The sequence below is a fragment of the Thermobia domestica genome, chromosome 13 (genome assembly GCF_964235325.1).
Source record: "Thermobia domestica chromosome 13, izTheDome1.hap1.1, whole genome shotgun sequence".
Taxonomy (NCBI): Eukaryota; Metazoa; Arthropoda; class Insecta; order Zygentoma; family Lepismatidae; genus Thermobia; species Thermobia domestica.
This window is the reverse complement of record NC_137466.1, coordinates 138,742,252-138,766,693: the sequence shown is the minus strand read 5'-3', so window position 1 is coordinate 138,766,693 and position 24,442 is coordinate 138,742,252. Positions and strand designations below refer to the sequence as shown.

The 24,442-nt window shown below is 35.0% G+C and overlaps 1 protein-coding gene across 1 annotated transcript in view; it reads right to left on the bottom strand.

The window, feature by feature from the left end:
• Positions 1-23,886, bottom strand: part of LOC145669302 (solute carrier family 23 member 1-like) — a 62,584-nt gene extending 38,698 nt beyond the window's left edge. The window contains exons 1-5 of the mRNA XM_081737614.1: positions 23,792-23,886; positions 17,650-17,855; positions 7,837-7,963; positions 6,852-6,972; positions 1,275-1,416 (exon numbers count right to left, since the gene is read on the bottom strand). Coding sequence (XP_081593740.1) covers positions 1,275-1,416; positions 6,852-6,972; positions 7,837-7,963; positions 17,650-17,855; positions 23,792-23,886 — 691 coding nt within the window. The remainder of the gene's footprint in view (positions 1-1,274; positions 1,417-6,851; positions 6,973-7,836; positions 7,964-17,649; positions 17,856-23,791) is intronic.
• Between the last annotated feature and the right edge of the window lie 556 nt (positions 23,887-24,442).

Sequence of the window (24,442 nt, the reverse complement as noted above, 5' to 3'; positions counted from 1 at the left end):
TTCATGTAGAGGAATTTTGAAACGAAAATTTATGCTTTTTTTTTTTATTCTGCTATAAAATCTACTTATATGAGATATTCTTTTCATCTGCTTCGTACTCAAAATTATAAACGTTAATTAGCAAATTTATTTAGTTTTTAATTTACAACAGAAGAAGCTTAGTAAGTAATAAAGACAGAAATGTCATTACTACATTACATTTCTGCCTACTACTCCGTTGTGTGAAAGAACTCTATTTAGAATTCTAATATAAGTACTATACTTCAAAACAAATTTTAAATATAAACAGAATAATAAACTAGTTTTAAAAAACGGTTTCACTCACATAAAACATGTTATTTTTATTTTTATTATGAAAACCTGATTTTTTTTTCACAAATCTTGGTGAGCAGCGAGACTACTTGTCCCCCTCACGATTAAGTTAATGGCTTAAAACACGCTGCACATTTTTATAGAATCTAACTGAAACTTATAGAGAAGTGTCCTTAAATTCACCAAAATAAGATTGAAAAAATAATTACTTGAAACTATAATAGTGATTACGAAAAGATTAAAAGAATAAATTACAATATATAAAATAAGTAAATAACTCAAAGAATAGAAATAATTGTAAAACTTGTCAGGACAAACCTAAAAAAGGAAACACCTTAATGTACCTTAACTATTCCAATCTCACGAGTAAAAGTGGGAATATGCCACTAAAGATCATATTATCAGTCAAAACTTAAAATTCTTAGTGAGTCCGAAATATTTCTGAGGTCTGAGTGTTCTGAACATTCAACAAGGGTAACCAAGTACTCTGTGAACGATACAGCTTTCGCGGCTAGTACCATGCAGCAGACAAAAGCGTAAGTATCATACTCCGTTTTGTACAATTGTCTTTACTGTACAGTCATAATAGGACTTTAAATCCAACGTTATTCGAAAGAGAAATATAACTTAGACCTACTATTATGTGTACATGGAGCGTTCAGAGCACAAGGAAATCAAGTGCAGTTATGAAAGTTGTAAGAAAAGAGACATAATATTTGAACGGTACAATTAAGTACATGGAAAAGTTATACTTTTTACGTTATAAATGTTAATTAAAATATCTGTACATTTGACTCTGAAACTTTTAATATTTAAACGCTAAAAGGAGATTCAAATAGAGATCTTAAAGATGAAATATGACCAAAATGGCTAAAAAACTGAACTTGATTCCCATATGCACTGAACGCGCCATATACGAAAAAATCGCTGATAATATATAAAAAGCCCAGTAATGGCCTAACCTGGATAAGGAAATCTAAACCACGGAGAATCTTCCAAAATCTTAATTTTGACATCTGTTCTTGCAGGATTTCCTTCTTCAAATACATTAGTAAGGGTCAAAATTCCACATAGACCCCACATGGACAATATAGTGACCAGTACCTAGAAATAATTATCAAAGAAAAATATTTGTTGTATTGAAATAAGAAATCATAGAATGAAAGCAAAAGATATGTTAAGATCGTATATTTTAAACTTGGATATTGACTCAAATATTGCCAGATCGACAATAGGTAGGGTTATATTCTAAACGTTCCCTGTTACAAGTATATTGTGTTGTACTTTTGTTTAATGTATCAAGAAATTCACTCACTCCTAGCCTAAAGGAGACGATGAGAAATGAATGTTGCTAATGAAATGAATTGTGGAAGGACAATACATAAAATTGAGCCGATTCCTTGAGCAAGATTTGAACACGTGATAGGACAGGTCTTGCAATGCCCAACTAAACACATTAAACGCCTCGTTTTGCCAACTGGCTTGATTACAATGAGTTAGGACAAGTATAATAGTAGACATAAGAAATAATGGTCCGATATAAAAATGGTTGTATACATTTAAGAAAATCTAAAAAAAAAAAAAAAATAAAAAAAAATTTAACTCCGAAATATGATGATTTCCATATAATATGGCTATAATGCGATAAAAAAAATATGCTGAACTAGTAGAAGGTTTTAAGCCCTAACAGACCAATTTCGATATTTTTCGCCCTATTTTCTAATACATTATTGCAATGTGAAGGATGGAACAGAAATTCTCCCCACAAAATGTGAGAGATAGTAAACATAATATCACTGAACAGTGCTACCTCCTGTTAATATCCCAAGCAGAGGTGCACCAAACTAGACTGATGCACAATGGCCAAGTGAAAAACTCAACATCGTGCTTCCATGAAATATAAAATCAAGGATGGTGAGTTAGTTGTGTAACTTTCGGAAACAATTTGCTATTTCAAACTATTATGTGTTCCGAGAAATAAGACCTTCAAATTAGGTGTGGTAGTTGAAATTTGCCGGTTTTTTCGAGAAAGAAAACACTTAATATTCAGGGAATCTCACAATTTCTTTATTCAAAATAATGACCATTGGATTCTACACACTTTGCCCATCTTTTAGGCAAATCATGGATACCATCCCAAAAAAACTTTTTCTCTTTCGAGCCAAACCATTCGACGAGCCATTTTTCGACGTCTTCAAAATTAGCGAAGCGCTGCTCTGCAAGTGAGTGTCCCATCGAGGCGAAAAGGTGATAGTCCGACGGGGCGAGGTCTGGAGAGTACGGCGGGTGCGGTAATATTTCCCAATTAAGTGTTTTTAATGTGTCCTGCACCAGTTTGGCGGTATGAGACGGCGCGTTGTCATGTTGCATGATAACCTTGCCATGTCTTCGGGCCCATTCCGGCCGTTTTTTGATCAACGCATGATTCAAATTAATAATTTGTTGTCTGTAGCGATCCGTATTCACTGTTTCACCAGGTCTTAATAACTCGTAGTACACCACACCACACTGGTCCCACCAAACACAGAGCATTGTCTTACAGCCAAATGAATTTGGCCTTGCCGTCGATGGGCCGGCTTCACCAGGTGCAAGCCATGATTTTTTTTCGCTTCGGGTTCTCCCAATAAATCCATTTTTCGTCCCCCGTGACAATTGGATGCAAAAATGATTTCCTTCCGAACCGTTGAAGCAGGATTTCACACACGGTTTTTCGCTTTTCCATTTATCTATCTGTCAGTTGGTGTGGCACCCATTTTTCATACTTGTGGATCTTTCCCATGACTTTTAAACGTTGGGAAATTGCTCCTCGAGTCACATTTAGTGTTTGTGCTAATGTTGCCTGCAATTGGGTTGGGTCTTCATCTAATAACGCCTGCAATTCCTCGTCTTTGAACTTTTTCGCTGCACCGGGATGTTCCTTGTCTGTCAAATCGAAATCTTCACTTTTAAATTGACGAAACCATGTCTCGCATGTTCTAATCACTGGAGCATGTTCACCGTAGGTTTCTACCAGCAACCGATGAGCTTCAGCTGCTTTTTTTTCTTTTGATGAAATCAGAACAACTATGCATGCCGCAAATGCGATTTACTTGGAACGAAACTCGCCATATTCACTGAGGTAAACAACTCTGACGCTATTCTGTTGGCCGAATGTGACTTGTGTATTTTTGAAGATTAATGTTTACAGAAACAAATGACGTACATGCCGCATCATAGAAATGTATACATATTGCTAGAGACATCTAACGGTAAAACCGGCAAACTTCAACTAACATGGATTGAATCATTCTAGTACATACCCTCAACATTGAAACAGGAACTGAATAGAGAGACAAGAACAGCACGATCACCATGAAATATTGAAACAATGTGGTAGGCATTCGTGTAAAGTCCAGAAAAATCAACAGAAAAGAATCCTGCAGCGTGGCAGATCAATAACCGCAGCCTTCGACAAATTTTGCACCAAGCGGATGATAATTTTCGCTCAAGCAAAATGGATGTGGTGCACGAGAAACTTGAGTAACAGGTTGAAGAGTGCCAGGGGCATACCCATGGAGGTTCACCGGGTCCGGACCCCCAAAATTTCCTAACTCAACATACATTTGTACACTTTCTCAGCAACATTATACTTGATTAACTGACAAATGATTGATGTATCATGAAAATTTGATCTTACACTTTATCTGTATTCTTTCTTTTATAAAAAATATGAAAGTTCTATCATTTTTTTCTGAAAATATAGGTTTACAAGTATTTTCGGATGCATAATAATACCCGTTCAATACTACATATACGTAGTGGCTTGTAGTATTGGACCCCCCAACAAAAATTTCTGCGTGAGCGCCTGAAGAGTGTACACAGAACAGAGGTCGTCACTTAAGTGTAGTACTCTTCAAAACATAATGAGTGTAGCCAAGTATATCCTGGCGTACTATAATGAACATACCTATATACTAATATCATGCATATCCCTTATATTTTATGTTTTATTAGTATTTGAAAATAGAAAGATATTTCTGCCCACCCTGTACTACATATATTTATAAGTGCCATTTTGTATCGATCCGTATACACATATTTAAAATACCTTTATGAATTATTACGGCTGAAATAGGAAACACAAGGTAATACACGCTGTGTGTTATTCAAATTTCCAGTAATTCTGAAACTCACCTTTCACTAACCTTATAGTCTTACCAATAGCTTCATTTCAGGTTTTACTTAGTTAAATAGAAATACACTATATACAGAGTGCATTATATACTATTGATTTAAATATATATAATTATCTCATAAACGGAGTAGAGGGCAATTGCTTATCTAATCCTCCTAAACGACACATCTGAATCTTACCCATTCATGTACATCGCTACACATCAATGAATATTTGCTTTATTCCAGGCAAATGTTTCTCAAAACTTTTCAGTGGATAGACATCAGTGTCAACGATGAAACCCCATTTGTCTGATTGCACAAATAGCGAATGTGATTTAAAAATAACGTTATTTCACATTACCTCAACATTCGATAGGGCCCAGCTTTCCGGCCTCTAGAATATTCACTGTATACTCACCTGTAGAAGTTAGAGCCGGCTCTACCGTATATACAACACGTGCATTTACACGGGGCCAAGTGTAGAATGTAAGTCTGCTTGTAACTATAAAATTACATACAGTATTAGTATCTTGGGAAAAAAAAAGCTTTAATTTGTTTCTTTCAAGCGTTCCAAATACGAAAATAAATAAATAAATAAAATAAAATAAAATAAAATAAATAAAATGGTAAACTTTAATTTAAATTCTAGGATAGCAAAACAAAAAATATTGAACATGAAGCCGTGAGTCTCACAATATCCCACCCAACACAAGTACATACTGGTCATGTGTAAAGAATGTTCCTCGAGGTACATTGGAATGTACATGATAGGTACGTGAATAGAGCAATCATGTGAAATACGCATGTAAGGAATAAGGTTACTTCCGCCCAAAAGTACGTGCATGACACATACCGAGGAATGTATCTATTATGTGTATATCACGTACCGTGCATGTACTTGACATATTTATTTGGCATGTGCCAGGAATTTACTAGGCATGTCAGTAATGTTCCTTAGGGCAGTGCTATTCAACCGGGGGTACGCGTACCTCTGGGGATACGTAATCCGAAAATAAGCATATTTTGAAATTTCCCATGTTAATTTTATCACTAGAAATTGTTTTAAGGAAATAATACAATTTCTCCCTCTTGTTTTGTCTTGATCCTCTTGCGAGGAATATAGTATTAGAGTCGCGGCTTTGAAAATTTCTCCCTCTAACCAACTGCGTACGAGGTCTTAGACAAATGAATGTCGCATTTAGTGTTGGCAACACCAACGAGAAAAAATGGCTTAAGCGAATAGCTAAAAATGGCTACAAAAAAGCAACCTTCCACGCTCAGACAATGATAAATAGGATTCAAAAACTTAAATCCTAAATCCTTAACGCTTCATTTTTACGTTCGAATGTAGAAGCATGTACTTTAAAAAAAAAAAAAAAAGACACGAAACTAACTCTGAAAATAGATTCTCTCCTCCGGCATCTGTGTAGCAATTTATTTCTCGCAAAAATTCTTCAATTGAAGATTTATAATCACCACTGATTTTCAATTTTGTCGATATTATCTTCAAATTTCACAGAAGGTGAAAGAACAAGCTAAATCAGTAAAAGATGTTTCACCGGTTTCAGGCTTATTGCCACTGAAAAGCGACATTTCCTGAAGGATGTCTATATTATCAGGCTGAATTTCTTTAAGGAGTTAGTTTAAACTTACGTCTTCCCGAAAATTTTATTTAACGTCTAGTTTTAACGTACAGGTTTTGAGCTAATTCTCTGCTGTGTAACGTCACAATATAACCATCAATGCTAATTTTATGAGGACAATTCTGACAGTGGGGTTTAGAATGTTACAACCTAGAGAACGCATCAAACTTAAGAAAATTGCAAAATGACACACAGAATATATTAAAATGTGGCTAAGCTCAGGCTATAGAAGTGAAAAGCATATGGCTAAAAAAGCCACTATTGGCTCTTTGGAAATTTTGTGACTAACGACGTTCTCAAAATGGCCAGATCTAGTCACAAAGTGGCTAAATTGGCCACCCTAGTCGCAATACGAAGCAACTTACGCGCAACCAGGCCATGGTACATGGGGTATGTGCCATTCACATTCCTCACAGTATCAGAAATTCCTCGAAAGGCACGTACCTAGCGACACATTCTATGCATATGAAATGTATATACATTTCTCAAGTACCAGGTACGTAAACGATACATTTGGAACTTAAATGGCACGTTCCTAGAATGTACCTGGTTGGGTGAGATAGAGCCATCATATCATGACTAAAAATTAGTAATGCGTCTCCGCGAAAGAAAGTGAGTACTTCGAAACTCATATCCATTTCTGGATCTCATGGCAGTTAATGCTAGTGATATCTCATATAAATTCTGCATTGGAAAATTTCATCGTATTTTCTTTTAGTGTTAATAGTTGTAAACACTCACCGGAAATAGTTTAAAGAATGGAAACCATATTATTTTAAAACCTTCATTCTTGACATAGTATACTCCTGGCGCATTGACGTTCGATAAAACTTGTGAGCATGCCGTTAGTGTTAAAATAGTGCTGGAAAGAATAAATTAATCAATAAATGTCCAGTCGTACATTTTAAACAAATTTCTATCCTATTTTTATAGAAAAGATTACTAAGCTATGTCTAAACGAAAGCTTACAGTAATTTCAAATGAAGCATGGAAATGCATTAGCATAACCGTGATAACTGTAAATGAGTCATTTTATAAACAAACTGTATTTTATGGTAAACTGTTAGTTTCTGGTGCGAAACATTGAAGTTTTGATTCTGAATCATGTGAGCATGTTACAGAACCTACTATATGTGTGTTTTCTCAGTGTTATTCAAAATTCTTCCTAGTTTTTTTTTATCCCTACAATTCTTTCATAGCCACCATATCAACTTGTATTTTAGTCCATCTTTTGTAGTCGTCAGAACAGAATAATGAGACGCTAAATTAAAGACTTCAATTTATTTCAGTTCCTGTGATATTTTTGGCTCGACGTTTGTTGGTATTTAATTTTGCTTAATGTTACATTTGATCCATTATTATTTACATATTTTGTTTTAACACAGTTCAGCGTCTAAGGAGAATATTAACTACAGAATCCCTGCACTACTGGAGATTGTGGACAAGTGGTATGACTGAAGAGATAGAAAGACAAAATACTATTTACAACGCAGCCATTTTTTGTCGTCAACGACACAAGATAAGGTCAACAGCACATAAGAGATACATTAATATTGCAATCATATTACTCTTAAGGAGCCAAGTTCACACTTATTTGCAGTTCTATACAATAATTCTTCAACAATGAAATTGTGCATTGTTTCAATGTTCAATTTCCACAAACATAATTTAAATGCTGAAATAGAATATATTTTGTCAGTTTCTCATTTGTATATTTCTAGCTTACCCGGCTGCAATGCCCCAGTGTTTGGCAGCAGCCTCTGCGGCATGATCGAACAGCGAGAGTCCAACTAGGGATACTGTAGGAACAATTGTCAGCGGAGTGACAAACTTCACCATCCAACCGATAATTCCTAAAACAATGATAGACAACAGTTAAAATGTATGAATTTTGTGAACAATTGAAGATACTAATACAATTCTCTAATGCTGGCAGTGAAGTATAAATAATATATTGTGTTCATGATCAAAATCATGAATATTCTGTTTCTTTAAATAGTGTAGCAGGACTCGATTTTCGAGGAAAGTAATTTGTATATTTTGATTCTATTTTATGTTTATGTTACAAAATCATTTATTGAGGTTATGGGAATTAAATGTTGTATATGTGAGTAAATGCAAGCTGCACAATGTAGCTCATGTTTGTGTCAGCAGTTTATTGTAAACACATGTGTACAAGAATGTCATCGTTGAGAGTCTGGCAATGTAGGAAGGAAATGTTGACAATGTGTCTATCCTCACATTAGCCAGATTCTAGAAATTGTATAAAGTGAATCTGTAAAATTTCACGAATTTCATGAGATTACGGATGTACGGAGAATTGCTTAGAATCGGGAAATCAGAACGTGTCGAGGATTGCAATTTTGAGTTTTGACACATGGAAGGAATTTGTCTCTCCATGTGAAAACGGTGTTGCACGTGCTGCAGCAGACGACAAGCAGACGACAAGCAGACGACGGAGGTTGGACAAGGCGAAACAAAACTGGAGGACGAGAAGGTTTTGGGATCAGTACTTCGAGATTCGACAGATCTTGGACATTCGGAAGAGAATTCATCGAGAGTCGATAGGAAGTCTATAGTAGAGTCTATGATCAAGTTACAGTGATCATTCTTCGGTCCGAGTTTGGAGAACCGAGTTCTATTCGAGAAACAGCCAGATGACAGGAGGAGGAAATACTTCATATTCCAAATCATCCTAACAACGTAGAACGTCACTCAGAGAGTAGCATTGGAGAGGAGCCATACCTCAATGCTCATTTTCGTCTTTCATCAGCTAGGAGATTCAGCTTAAAGGAGCCGAGTTCAACGCCGGAACAACGAGGGAAATACACCAGTTCATCCAGGTATGTGTAGCACCGATTCAGGATTCAAAAGCTCAATACTTGACCGTTTCTGTACTCGTCTGGCAAAATGAATCTTAATATCCGTCATTACTAGAGTTCTGAAATCTTACAGTACACTCATAAGCATAACGAAATACAGTGTTTATACTATAATGAAGTTAACGGTTTCTTTATTTAATTTATCCCCAGTAAGGGGGTTAGCATGGTGCAGATGCGTTGGGTTCATTCCCAGTTCAAAAGTTTAAGCATTCATAAAATTAATTCCCTCCCTACCCACCCATTCATGGTGAATGTACGATACAGTAGTAATTTTATTTTATTTGTAAATGAAACCCACCCATCCCACCCTCACTTCGATCACGTATAACAGCAAGAACTCGTGACTGTTACGACTGAGTTCCATTCTCGTCCGTATAACAGGAATGTGTTTCAGTGATTTTTTAAGTTAAATAACGTATTACGTTCAACAAACGTAGTAATTTCATGGTAGTTTGTTTTATAATCTTAAGGTTAATAATAGTAACATATAGTGGTAATATATTACAAGTTTAGAATAATACTAAGAGAAAAGAAAAGTAGTGAAATAATTTTGTTGTTACGTTCTGGATATACAGAACGGGATGCATGAATTAGGCAGGAGTTGCTGAGCGAACGACGATTGTGGCTCAAGCGCTTAAACACGAGTGTGGCCGATTAGACACGACGGCACACGATTGTTCATTTTACGTCGAGATCCGCTCGAATTATTTGCTCCGTATCAAGGTAACGAGCAGAGCAGGGAGAATAACAAAGACAAAGCAGTTACTGTGTAATAGAATAAATATAACTTGTAGTAATTTTAAAAGTAAACTATTTAGTATTCGATTAGTAGAAAATAGCAATAAGTTCTTACAATGTTGTCTTTAAAGAATAATCACAGGGTGCATTATCCTGTTCTTAAGGATAATGGGAAACCCGCGACTATGTTCAGCTAGTCAAGGTATTATTCCTTAGATTTAGGTGTTTTAAAGTACTTTGCTGAATATAATCCGACATACGACGAAACGAAGGAACAGACGTTCAGAGATAATGTTCTGGGACGTAGATACAAGAATTATTACCTAATTGAATTCTCAGAAAAGAATTTTAGTGTAGACGATCTTGTAGAATTAGGATTTAGGAGACACTTTTTGTCGATAATAACTGGTATATCAGAAACGAATACGTTGATACGCAATGCCATATTTTTTGCGATCAAAGAAGATCAATTAAAATATAAGGTATGTGCTTTATTCACTAGTGGAGCGAGTCAAGAATTAGTAAATCAATGGTTAGATCGATTTAGAAATAGATTTATCTGTACTCAGGCAGTGAAAATCTCAGATTTTATTACGACTGTAGCACTGTATGAGAAACAAGCAAAAATCGTAGTAGCAAGTGATAAATCGTTACTAGATTTAGTAGCTTTTGCTTTATTCTTTAAAAAGCGAACAACATGGTTGTTAGCGTAAGGACCAGGAAGAAGTAGAATAAGAGAATTGTATAGATATTATTATTATTGTTAGTTATATATGTATAGGGTGAGGATAGATATTATTAATAATTATTAATGTTTTAAGTATTAAGTTAGGTTAATAATTTGATTGGAAGAAATTTTGTTTTAGTAATAGAGGACATAAGTATATATGGGTAGTTATAGTAGTATTATTATTAATATTGGAAGAGGAAAATCTGACTATCTATTGGTTTTATTGAATTATGTCTTTATGGCATATAAGTTTTAATGTAATTTTAATAGTGACGTAATAAAAAGAATAAAAGTAGGAAAAGACTATGGAGAAAAGAAAAGCAAAACAAAGAAAATGAAATATGAATGATTTTGTGATTAGTTTTGCATTAGGATTTTAGATGTAAGAAAAGGCAAGAATGAAAAAAAAACAATAAGAAATGAATGATGCAATTGAAGTAGATTTAATTTAGACATAAGTTAAAATTAAGAAACCCTGATAATTAGGCAAACCTTTCATTAGGGGAAACTCTAATCAGGAAGGAAATCCCATTCTCGTCGAGTTAAAATTGGTCGATTACCGAACGTCGATGAGAATATTTTATTTATTGTGCCACATAAGTCTTCCGTGATTGTTGAAAAGAGACACAGGAGTTGACTCGTACATCACGTGTAAAGCCGTGCAAATTTTTTTTGGTGGAGATATCCTTCATTTTTAGCTAATCCCTTAGCGTAAGATTAAAATTAAGATATTAATAATTAGCGAGTAAATCAGTCGATATCCTAGGGAATAGTAGGATAGTCAGAAGAGTGATAGATGTTAGTAATGCATCTAGAATATAGGATAAATAGAATATAGTTATATTCTTCTAGTTATAATGTAAGAATTGTCTAGATTAATCGGTTCATTTGTGTTAGTAGGAAAGAAAGAGGAAAAGAGTTGGTTTTAGGAGTGTGAGTATTGAGAAGAAGGAAATTTTAGTAGAAGATAGAGTTAGAAAGTAAATAATTGAAGACGTTAGATGTAAAGAAGTAAGCAACAGTAGATTTATAACATAGACTAAAATTAATAATAAAAGTGGATAGAGAGAAGAAGAGAGAAATAATAAATAATGAATAATGTTTAATAAGTAAATAAGAGTAAGAAAATAGAAGTAAATAATGAGTTTATAGAATAAAGCATGCATCGACGAATAGAATTATAGATGAATATTCATGCATATATTAGCGCTAAGAGTACTCCAAGAGAATATAAGAAGTAGATGAATATATATGAATAAAGCGCAAGAAGAATAGAGAGAAAAGAGAGATGTTATCGGGGACATGCAGAGGATTTTCCTGCACACAAGAAGCCCTGAACAGATTTAGTACATATTCGAGTTGGAAATATGAAGTAGTTTTGAACTTTCTTCGAAAGTAATCCTTCTCACACGCTATAGGCCCTGTCGGCATTTGTTAAAATAATTTAATAATTTAATATTTTAATGTAGTAATAAGTATAGAGTAATAAGTTAATAAATATATGATAAGAAGATTAATAGTAATTAATAATAAAATGAATTGTTGACCTAGTGAAATTGTTATGGAAATGGCCATCCTAGACAACGTAATTAGGCAAATAAGTAAATAAGTAAATAATAATAAATAAGTAGTCTATGGTTATGATCTAGGAGAATAAATAGTCACGTTTTCAATATTGATTGAATGAAAAGAAAAAGAATTACGTCATGATAGTCATGTCAAATTCAAGTATGAAGAAGAATCAAGTTTTTAAAATTTTGAAAAACCGGTCAGATTTTATAAGAAAACCATGTATATAGATAGTAATAAATGTGCTAGCTGTAGCCAAATCTTGATTGGGATGATACGGCAAGTCAGGCTGCCGTATTTAACAACCAAAGCCTTCAGGATTTTAAGGAAATGTAAAATCCATCATTTTCTCTGAATCGCAATCAATTTTTGTATGCAGTTAACAAGTGTTAGGGATAATAATAATTGTAGGTTAAGAATAAGTAAATATTCATAGTATTTAAATAAATATATTCGCGTGTAAAATTTTTGTACTTACCCATATAGATAATCCAGTAAATAGTCCATTGTGTAATCCTGTGTAATGTCCATAAAGTAGTTATATCCATTTAAGTATATATCACGTATTAACCAATAACATTTTTACTTTTAAACATTTTATCACTTTCTCATATTTTATTAATTTTTAATATCACATTTTAAATATTTTAATCACAAACGGATATGCCAGATTGGTAGAGTAAAGGTTGAGTACTAGTATGAGCCTTGAATATCGGTAACACTACTGCAGTGCATGAGATCCCGCACGAAATCCCGAAAGTAAACATCAAGAAGTGGAACAATTTTAGTGAGCCGAAAAACATTCAGCACGGATAAAAGCATTCACATACACCGTGTGACATCGTTGTATTATAAATTACAGTGTTTTAAAACTAATAACGTAATAATTGCTACGGAATATTAACACTCGATGTTATCCAGTCAACAGTGACGCGCGAACAGAAAGGCAGGAAAAGGAAGTTAGGTTATCCTTGACGCACTTGATTGAAAACTGTTGATCTTGCAGTTACTATGCTGGAAGTATCTACAGGATATCCAACGCCCTGCGGCAGGATTATACTTCCGTTCATGCTAAAATGTCAGTGAATAAAATTTTGATGAAAATAAAACAATTATATTTTCAAGTTTTTACAGTGCAAATGTGAATATATTAACTAACTATGTTCTGAAAGCTATGTTACAAGTTCTTTGTTTTAGATTTCCATTGACATAGCGGTGGAAATAAATGAAGTTGATCCAGTACTGATACGGCCAATAAATTCATTGGTTGGCACGTATGGACAGACAGAGTAGTGGAAGTTTTTGGTAACTTGACACTCTAAAAGCGTTGTCGTTAAGAGGAGATAATTCAAGAGTACTTGCAAACTAACATATATGTAATTATGCACAATCACTCTTGACCAAATGTGATGAGCAAATATTTCAGCGAAAACTCACTAGATGTCGTGAGAATATACTTTGCTACATTACATTTGAAGTTTTTGTATTTTATAATGATAGGATTAAGAGAAAGATTAAAAATTTAAATATATACATTTTAATAATTTTAGGTGAAGGAATATTGATTACTATTTATATAAATATTCTGAATAATAATACATATTTTATTTTATTTTATTTCAAGTTTATATTTATATTTCAATATGAATTCAATAAATCATGTACAGGGTGTTTATGGTAAATCGCCCTCTTACGAGGTCGAATTTGGTTTGCGGAGCAACCAAGTTTTTAAGGGGGGCCATGTAGCAGGACTCGATTTTCGAGGAAAGTAATTTGTATATTTTGATTCTATTTTATGTTTATGTTACAAAATCGTTTATTGAGGTTATTGGAATTAAATGTTGTATATGTGAGTAAATGCAAGCTGCACAATGTAGCTCATGTTTGTGTCAGCAGTTTATTGTAAACACATGTGTACAAGAATGTCATCGTTGAGAGTCTGGCAATGTAGGAAGGAAATGTTGACAATGTGTCTATCCTCACATTAGCCAGATTCTAGAAATTGTATAAAGTGAATCTGTAAGATTTCACGAATTTCATGAGATTACGGATGTACGGAGAATTGCTTAGAATCGGGAAATCAGAACGTGTCGAGGATTGCAATTTTGAGTTTTGACACATGGAAGGAATTTGTCTCTCCATGTGAAAACGGTGTTGCACGTGCTGCAGCAGACGACAAGCAGACGACAAGCAGACGACGGAGGTTGGACAAGGCGAAACAAAACTGGAGGACGAGAAGGTTTTGGGATCAGTACTTCGAGATTCGACAGATCTTGGACATTCGGAAGAGAATTCATCGAGAGTCGATAGGAAGTCTATAGTAGAGTCTATGATCAAGTTACAGTGATCATTCTTCGGTTCGAGTTTGGAGAACCGAGTTCTATTCGAGAAACAGCCAGATGACAGGAGGAGGAAATACTTCATATTCCAAATCATCCTAACAACGTAGAACGTCACTCAGAGAGTAGCATTGGAGAGGAGCCATACCTCAATGCTCATTTTCGTCTTTCATCAGCTAGGAGATTCAGCTTAAAGGAGCCGAGTTCAACGCCGGAACAACGAGGGAAATACACCAGTTCATCCAGGTATGTGTAGCACCGATTCAGGATTCAAAAGCTCAATACTTGACCGTTTCTGTACTCGTCTGGCAAAATGAATCTTAATATCCGTCATTACTAGAGTTCTGAAATCTTACAGTACACTCATAAGCATAACGAAATACAGTGTTTTTATTTTAATGAAGTGGACGTATCGTTATTTAAATTATCCCCAAATGAGAAACCTCTCGCAAGTTAATATCAGAGTTTGTCCCACTCATTCTAGATGGTGAGTGGAAGGCGCCTAGTTGCACTCAACTTTGCATCCCCAATTAGGCACTGAGTGGCTAGGTTGTCAATAGTGAAATATTCACTGTTAAGTCTATTTGGTAATGATACCTTGTATAGGTCTGTATTTTAAAAAAAATACTTTCAAATTACAACTATTTGTGATCACGTAATAATAACATACACTTAAAAGTACTCAAGTACTCTTATAAGTGCGTTAATATCTTATATCATTTGTTTTGTCTGTCACTTGTGAATTAAATGAATTGATGGAATAGAACACTTAAAAAAATGTGGGAAGTATAATACAAATTGTTTACTAAAACCTGAAAACGAATTCTCAGTTTCACAAGTCAAATGACACGATGATATATTTAAATGTATATTCTGTCATACATTTTTTAAAACCAGATTCTTGGTCATGTTTCTACAGATTTATGCTGGCAGGAATATGTATAACAGAGATGGATCATGAAAGAAAGTATGTCATTGAAATTTTGGTGGAAGAGAGAAAAGTACTTGAAATATTTAAAGAAGTTAGAAATTAAAATAAATAAATAATAAATAAACGATATTAAATGTTTGATATAAAGGGTGTTCTTTTAAAGAGGAGGAGAACTTTATGTTGAAATGAAACACAGAAAAATGTTTTTAATATTCATGAAATTGGCTTTACTTGACAGATCATTTTATGGCATTAATCTTTGAATATGATTTCGGGTATGTAGCCACCGCGGCTGGCGCAAACATGCCGTAATCTAAAGGTCCAATTTTCACACACTCTTCGAAGTAAATCAGGCTGTATTTCGACAATAACGCGTCGAATGTTGGCTTCCAAGTGCTCAATTGTTTCTGATTTCTCGGCGTAGATATGCGACTTTACGTAAGTCCCCAGGGAAAATAATCTAATGGTGTTAAATCGATCGAACGAGGTGGCCAGTTAACAGGTCCATTTTGTGAAATTAATCTTTCATCAATTGTTTCTTTCAGTAAATTAATTGTGGCGCGCGCTGTGTGGCATGTGGCACCGTCCTGCTGAAACCACATGTATGCAACATTAACGTCTTTCAATTGAGGCATGAAAAAGTTAGTAATCATGTCTCTATACCACTCATCATTAACTATAACGTTCTGAGCAGCAGCATTTTTGGAGACATATAAACCAATGATTCCATCGGCCCATGCGTCTTATGGGATGCGTATTATCGTTTAGAGCAGCCGTGTCCAACAGCTAGCCCGCGGGCCATATGCGGCCCGCCTAACCCTGTCTTCCGGCCCATTGATCAGTTATTGAAAACAATAATTATTATATTTTTTAAATTTTTTTACAAAACCTGTTAAGAGTGAATTGGAAAGTTTTCCATTGATCACACAGTGCAAAACCTTGTAACGCCCTGAAGACAAGCACTGGGCAAGCGCAGGTACTTGGGAGAAATTTCCCTCGATATAAGGATTGCTAGATGTACCGACAAAGTTCTAAATACATTATTCTGCTCCTCTTTACTGAGTAAATATTTTGGTTACCAGTATAACAGTTGTTTTGTGTTATTGTGATGTAAATTACGACGAACATGTTCCATCATTTAATACTATACTATTTAATTGTCGTAAAAATGATATACCTACAGTGAGGCCCGCGACGCCATTTAGTGCTCTGTGATTGGCCCGCCCACTGTTCTAAGTTGCACACCCCTGGTTTAGAGTAAAGAGTATTGCGAAAACGGTCCATAGTTTCTCGAATTAATCACTCTGATGGACGATTATGAGCACTGTAAAATGCACGGAATGTCCCATGAGTTACTCGAGTTGAACCATGGTTTTCAAAATAAATTTGCACAATTTGTAATCGTTGCTCCGGCGTGAGTCTATTCATGATGAATTACCAAACCAAAACAGTGGTACTAGCTTAAAGTTCTCCGCCTCTAAAAAGAAAACACCCGTTATTTGTCCAGACCAAGATCGCGAACTTATTTCGTTGTTTACAAGTCACGTCAGAGATATGGCAGTGTTGCCAGAGATACATACTACCTTGACATGAAATTTCTTTCATGTGTGCAAGTTTTTCACCAAAGGATAAGTTGAACCTAATCAAATTTGCGTAACGACAGTCGTGTACATAATTAATTTTGTGTTCCATATATAAAACTAGTAAACATGGATTTATGGGTACTAACTGATTGTCCTAAACCAAAGAAAAGAACTTCAAGAATTAAAGAATATTTTATAAATCATTAAAATTAATATGTCTAAAGTTTAGGATTTTCTTGTTTTTATATTCTTCGTATCGAATTGAATTACGTGACAATTTTTGTCTTGTTTTCATTTTCCGCTTCAAATAACAAGAATCAATATTTAACAATCGCATACAATAACCAATCAAAATGAGAAGTGTACTACGTCTACTGACTTTTACTTCTCTCATGTCATATGTTAACCTTGTAGAGTAATGCAGAAAGCCACTTATATTTCCCCTCGCAATTCAATTCCCAACAATATCATCATGTAAACTCAGGAGAACCACTTTACAAAAGAAATACAGTAACTCATCAGGTACATAATATTTGATATAAGAAAAGTGCGTTTTAAGTAAGACTGTAACGAAGTGTTCAAAATCAGAACGCTTGAGTAAGTTTAAGGGTCGTTAATATATGAGTAGGAGATTTAGGTGAGTGTGTCATTTGCCATGAGAGATGAACAGACCTTATATATTGTTTCATTCCGGTTATATAATAAACACCAATATAATACATGTATAGAGTGATTTAATCTTTAAAATAAAACAATGTTTTCCTTACCAAAATATCCAATGGCGACTTGTACCAGCGCCGAAACTGCAATTGCACCTGATAGTTCCCTCATACGAACCTGCCATATCTCGGTTCTATTTTCTGGAGACAATTGCGACAGTTCTTCTTCAGGAGGACATTTCCATTCTGGAAGATTTAGGATGGCAAGTGTAGGTACCAGAAAGGATATCGTTCCTCCTTGAACAATAGGCAACCTATGGACGAACATAGAAGAACGAGGCTCGAAGCAAACTTATAATATTACAAATCTGTTAGACAAGAAGTTTCTGTTTTACTATTAGAATTCGTGTGTTGTCTTTAGGAAAAGATAAATAACAATACACTATTAGTTAACAGTGTATTTCTTATACATACAGCACATAAATAAATGAACAACTATTTCAGCAGAATAAAAAGTATGAGTTACTATTGGCAACGAACTACGTACTGTCTAGTGCAGTGGTTCACAACCCACTTCCGGTCACGACCCCCATTTTATCACATCCTCTTGCCAGCGACCCCCTTATACAATAATTTCTGGTTTGTAATAAGCTTGTGTGGGAATTTTAATATACCTATTGCAGAAATTTCACGATATTCATCTATTTATATAATAGTAAAATCCATTTTCTGTATACAGTGGATATAGTAACTCCCCTAAAAGCGAATGAATTAAAGCCAAATTTGGCCATTTCATTCATATTACAAATATCGAATCCGATTCGTCATACTGTCTCAAAATGGAGAACGTTTGAAAATTTTAAAACTTAATAACTCCTTTAATTTTGGCTCACAGTGATTTCTAATTTTGGTTTAAAAAAAAACTTAAAGACTATCTTAATTTTCGAGAGGCCGCCACTTTGAGTTACCTCATACTGTTGTAAATTTGGTATAGAATATTGTTGTACATGTGTTCAATATCACGAAAAACTGTTAAAAGCAAATTGTTTACATTTTAAATTTAGGAAACAAATAAAATCTTATACCAAAAATTTACCTTCATTTTGGCCAGCTTCCTGGAGAAAAGACCATTCGCTTACAAATACACGTATCTAATTAAATTTCAATTTTAATTGTTTTTCAATATGCAGATATTGTTGCATTTGTATTTTTCTGGTACAGTAGAGCGTCGATTATCCGAACGTCGGTCAACCGAACGACCGCTTAACCGAACTGTGTACTCGCTCGCACCTGTTACTCTCCCACCCTACCATCCATCATCCTCCTCACTCCCAAACCAAGTTTCCCACAGTAGTCGCCGCACTGAGCCACCGCTGGCGGAACATTGCTTCTAATGGGGCCTTCATAAGGCGCTGCTGACCGGCCAAGCCGCCAGTCGCTGTGTTTCAACAATCAGCACACTTCTTTTTATGAATAAATTTACTGTACAGTACTTCTTTTTGGCAAATAAACATGCACAGTTCCATTATCCGAACAAACCAGTTTTCCGAACACCCATGTCCCCCAATTACTTCGGATAATCGACGCTCTACTGTATTTTTATATGCATCTCTCATTTTAGTTTCATATCGTGACTCTTTCATCTAAATTGATTTTAATCAAATCTGCATTTGTTGAAAACGTTTAGTAGACCTACTTTTTGTTGTTCTTAACAGTATGTATAAAAATAAAAATATGGCTATCAGAAGAAAATTCAAAATAATATTTAAAAATATTTTCCGGTATTAGATTCTAATTATATTTATCTCTTCCGCTTATCTTCGCGACCCCTAGGTTGAGAAATCCTGCTCTAGTGTCATAAAATCTGTTTTTCTTGATTACTTTGGAGAGTTTACCATCCAACACACTACTTTTCAGTTCGATGTTTTCTATCGACTAATATAGGTCTTATCTTTGGACAATATTATAATTGTAGAAAAATCAAGTTTTTAAACTTATCATAATTTTTGACATAACCGTACTGTCTACTGACCGTCTTACTAGAGTCGTTAGGATTAGGATTAAAAATTAGATTTCTTTGGCTTTCGGCATCTACGGACATGCTAGACCCGTCAGGTATGAGGGATAATGCCCCTCGGCGATCACACTATCTAGGAAATTGGGGAGGAAGGAAGCGGCCTGGGACAATAATGTTAGGTACTATCTTAGTTTTTACCTGGTCGGAATGGAGAAAACCTAGCAAAACCTCTCTCAGGATGGATGACCTGGAAAAAAAATCTTTTACACTTTCCCGACCAAGTGTCTCCACCAGGAATCGCAGCCGAGACCACTCGCACAAAAGCAGAGAGCGTTAGCGACTACGCTACTCTATTAGTAGAGTTGTAATGAAAAGCTTGATAAGGGTAAATTCTCCAAAGCGCTTGAGTATCTTCAAAGCGAAACTGATACACACTTGAGTATCAGGTTCATCATAATAGATGAGCGTGGTTGTCGTACAACATCACTTTTTAGATGTACAAAAAGTCCGTTTTGATCGATAACTTCGCATGAGGATTAATACTCAATCATATCATTTCGTTCTGTAGAGATCTGTCTCTTCTATCCGTCTTATCTTTTGCACATTCTTTCCCATTATATGCTAATAAAATTGTTGAATTTGATATATGTTACCGTAACGTCTATTGAAATTGCTGTTGAGATTAGGAAGAACTTGTTATTTATCAAAGAACCAATTGCTGAAAGCATCTGGGTTAAAAATGTCATTGTACTGAATTTTGGCTTACACAAGACAATGATTCAAAGCACCTAAAGAAACTCTGTTAAGAATTTCGTTGAACAAAGGAACACAAGCCATTCTTCGACAAGTTCTACACCATTCAGGGAAAATACAGTATACCAATATGTATTCTACCCAGAATTTCTGAACAATTAACTAAAAATAAAGATGTTATTAAAATTAGATCAGAATTTCACTTAAACGTATTATATGCTCTATTCAGGATGAATTTTGTTTCGTTATTGTGCAACTATACAGGGTATGTCAAAAATCAGTTCACAAAAGAAGTTATACTATATACTTAATGTTTACATCTATAACAATACCTGTGTGTAAGCCACCTTACCAGTTCCTCAAAATCTTTAGCTAGGAATTCAAATCAGTACCGTTGGGGTTAGTAATATTGAACAAAGATTAATATTCTATTATTAATTATAGATTAATTATAATACCAATTTCACTAATAAAAGTCTAATAACAATAACAACAATTTTACCTGTACTTATTTTGTTCATTTTACCTACGAGACTACCATTAGCCTGAGAAACATACTAATAAGTATACTAATATCATTATCATCCTATACGCGGTTCAGACAACTCATTTTAACATCGATACCAGTTCATTATTACTCAGTACATTTGTTACTCTGCCGACAATATAGAATTATTCCTTTATAATTATTCATCGGAGAAAAGGTAGTTTGGCTCTGGAGACTGCGCTGGACATTCAATAGGGCCACGGGGATTGATCTATACAAAGAAAATGTCCATCGACATATTCACGAACAATTCATCCGTATAGCTCACACCAAGTGGGTTTTGTGGTGGACGAACACCGTGTGCGTGGATTTTCAGGGTTCTCCCATTTCTCGTAATGAAGAAGGATATCATCATGATGAAATATCGCAAGAGAACCGCAAGCATTATTTAACATGCTCAGGAACGCATCTTCTTCACGAGGTGTTTGTAACCCTCCGCGGCAAGAGTATTTTCGATGGAAAATGATTGATTATTCTGTCAGCATTAAACTATGATCTCACTTCTTGCATTTTATAAGTATATATCTATCTAACTAACTCTATAGCCTATGGAACCCGGAGGTTGAATGCTGCGTTCACAAAAGCTCCCCATTGACTTCTATCCTTAGCCAAATGGATCCAGTTTCAACTTTGTATTCCTATTTCTGCGAGATCCATCTTAATATTGTCCTCCCATCTGCGCCTAGGTCTTCCTAATGGTCGTTATCGATTGGTTTTCCAGTCAAGATTTTGAAAGCGTTTCTACTTTCTTACATCGTAGCTACATGACCTGCTTACCTAAGCCACCTAGATTTGATGACTCTGACAATGCTTGGTAAACCGTATAAATTATATAGTTTCTCGTTATGAAATTTTATAAGTATCTGCCCAATTAAAATTTAAAACACTCGAATATCTCTGGTTGTATTTATTAACATCGTAATCAACGTAAAGCAAAGCTTTGTAACTGAACCGTACAGGAAATACAAGTGAAGATGCTCATTGATGTGGTCGTATGCCCACTCATAGAATTGAATGCAACGATCAAGATCTTCCTGAGTTGTTGTAACATTTGAATCTTGCATGAATGTCTCTTTTCTTTGTACGGAAGAGAAAGAGGAATACGACACATACTCGACTAGATTAGGTCGTGTTCCATCTACAGACTCCTTGTGCTCTTTGCTGAGGTCTTGCACACAGCAGCTAACACATTGGTTAACCCTCGCACCACCTAGGTACTTTTTTGTAACGCCAATACCAATGGAGTGGGTATTAAATATATTCTTGGAAAAGAAACAAATTAGAAACGGGCTAAAAATCTACAGGGGCTAAAGTGAGCAGTACATAGAATAAGACTAACGTCTATTTTTTATGCTGCCATCTAGGAGTGACACTTGTAAATATCAGTCGCATCTCCTACCAACGGGGAAGAGTACTTTGTGCCCACCAACTCAACCCTTAAGTACTCGCGCGGGGTCAAAAAGTTAAATTATATGTTGCTACCCAGAAGTTCTGATGAAAAAAATATAACAAAATGTTTTAAAACGAGGATAAAAATCTAATTGCACCAAATACTTTTATCCAGGATATGATCAAGGGAGAGGCTAAACCATATTTTGCCGTTTTATCCAGTGTAAAGCAGGATTGAAGCCCATTTTATCCAGTGTATACCTGAGCGTCAAGGGGGGGGGCTATGGCCCCTATAGCCCTCTCCTTGGATCCGCCACTGTATATATATATATATATATATATATATATATATATATATATATATATATATAATTTTTGGGGGTCTATTGGACCCCCGCGCATGTACTGCTGTCACAAAAAAGGGGCGCGAGTACTTACGGAATAAAATAGCAAATTTAGGAGACACACTAACGTGAAACTCTCGCAGTTAACAGTACACGGAATAAGACTAACCGCCAAATTCAGAAAAGGCGGGATACTGCTATTTATTATACTGCCAACTAATAGTAACACAACTACATGTCAGTCACATCCCTTACCAACTTTGTGTCCACCAACTTAAAATAGCAAATTTTATAGGACACACTAACGTTCAATTTGAACCACCGTAAGGTATACGCTTTAGCTAAACATGTTGAGCAATAACATATTTTCTTACAATTTTAAAGAAACGATTAGAGGAGTTATTACAAAAAAATATACTGAGGTGGGCACAAACTACACTTCCCTCGTTGGTAGTCCGAGGGTTAATATCCCTTTTTCAATCCCATTCTTCACTCTTCCACTACGTGGATAGTGTCACACACTACGTTGTTTAGATAATAATAATAATAATAATAATAATAATAATAATAATAATAATAATAATAATAATAATAATAATAATAATAATAATAATGCCATTGCGTTGTGCGTGATCTTATTTGCTCTCCCTTAGTGTCTGCAGTTAAATTTCTATAACTGTGACTGCCAGACGGGAAAATCAACTCTCTCTCCACGCTTAGCTGTGTACGGTGATGGGAAATGACACAAGGAAATTTTTATGTACATGTGCTTCTGACACACCATGTATTTTTATATTTTATCATATTACTATAAAACATACTTTGTCTTGCTTTTGTTGCCTATTCATTAGTGTTTACAACTCAGAGACTATCTTCCTCTGTCTCAAGGCACCCTCACACAATCAAAATTTCAGGGAGTGGTTCGGGAGGGGGGCAAACCCTCTGAGGCATATTACCTGAAGCATGTATCGAATTATGTTCAACGTACATTACTAGTATTTTCGCAGTATTAGTTTCACCCGCTATATATTGAAAGTACCCCGGGGAAAATCTGAAAGCATCACTGCACTCACTTATCACATTCTCACACTCAAGCTTTAAACTTCTTCACATTCTAAGCTTAAATGAGAACTATTTTGAGATTAGGACACTTATCTTTATACAATAGTTTGAAAAATAGATAATAATGATTTATCTTACCTACAGCCAAAGGTGCTTTGAATGAGGGTAACTAATCCAGTTATGAAAATCATTGAAGAGATAATGTAGCCACGAGCTGGATCATCATCTTTCATACATAAGGCAGGCGTTAGAATAAATGGAATAGCTACTATGGCTCCAATCATGGTCAAGTAGTGCTAAAAGAAAGTCACAAACAGATTTAGTTTATACCGATTTCTAAAAACTTTAGGCATTGCTGAGTTACCAATCGTAATCTTTTCTCCGAAAAGAAATCCTTTTAAGGCAGTATGAAATATGTACTTCTGTAGTTTATTAATGTTAATTACATTCACTTTTAATCAAGTCAGTATATTAGATTTGTTATAAACTAAATCACACTTGGAACTAAAATGAATTACTAAGTATCGCAGTTATCTCATAATAATACCACTTTTCACTAATAGGTGGGAGCCATGCCTAAAGTACCATTTTTTTTCTAAATTTATTCCCAAGTCATTCTGACTTTTTAACTTTGATTTGAGTTTAGCTTCCTGTTCAGCAGTAAGGCTATTTGAGGCGTGGACCTACAGCTTAACGTGGAATCCAAACCACATAAGCTCTCACCGGCAATAGTACCCGAACTCTCAAGCCAAAGGCACGTCTGCAATCTACCGAGCGACAAACTAGTTC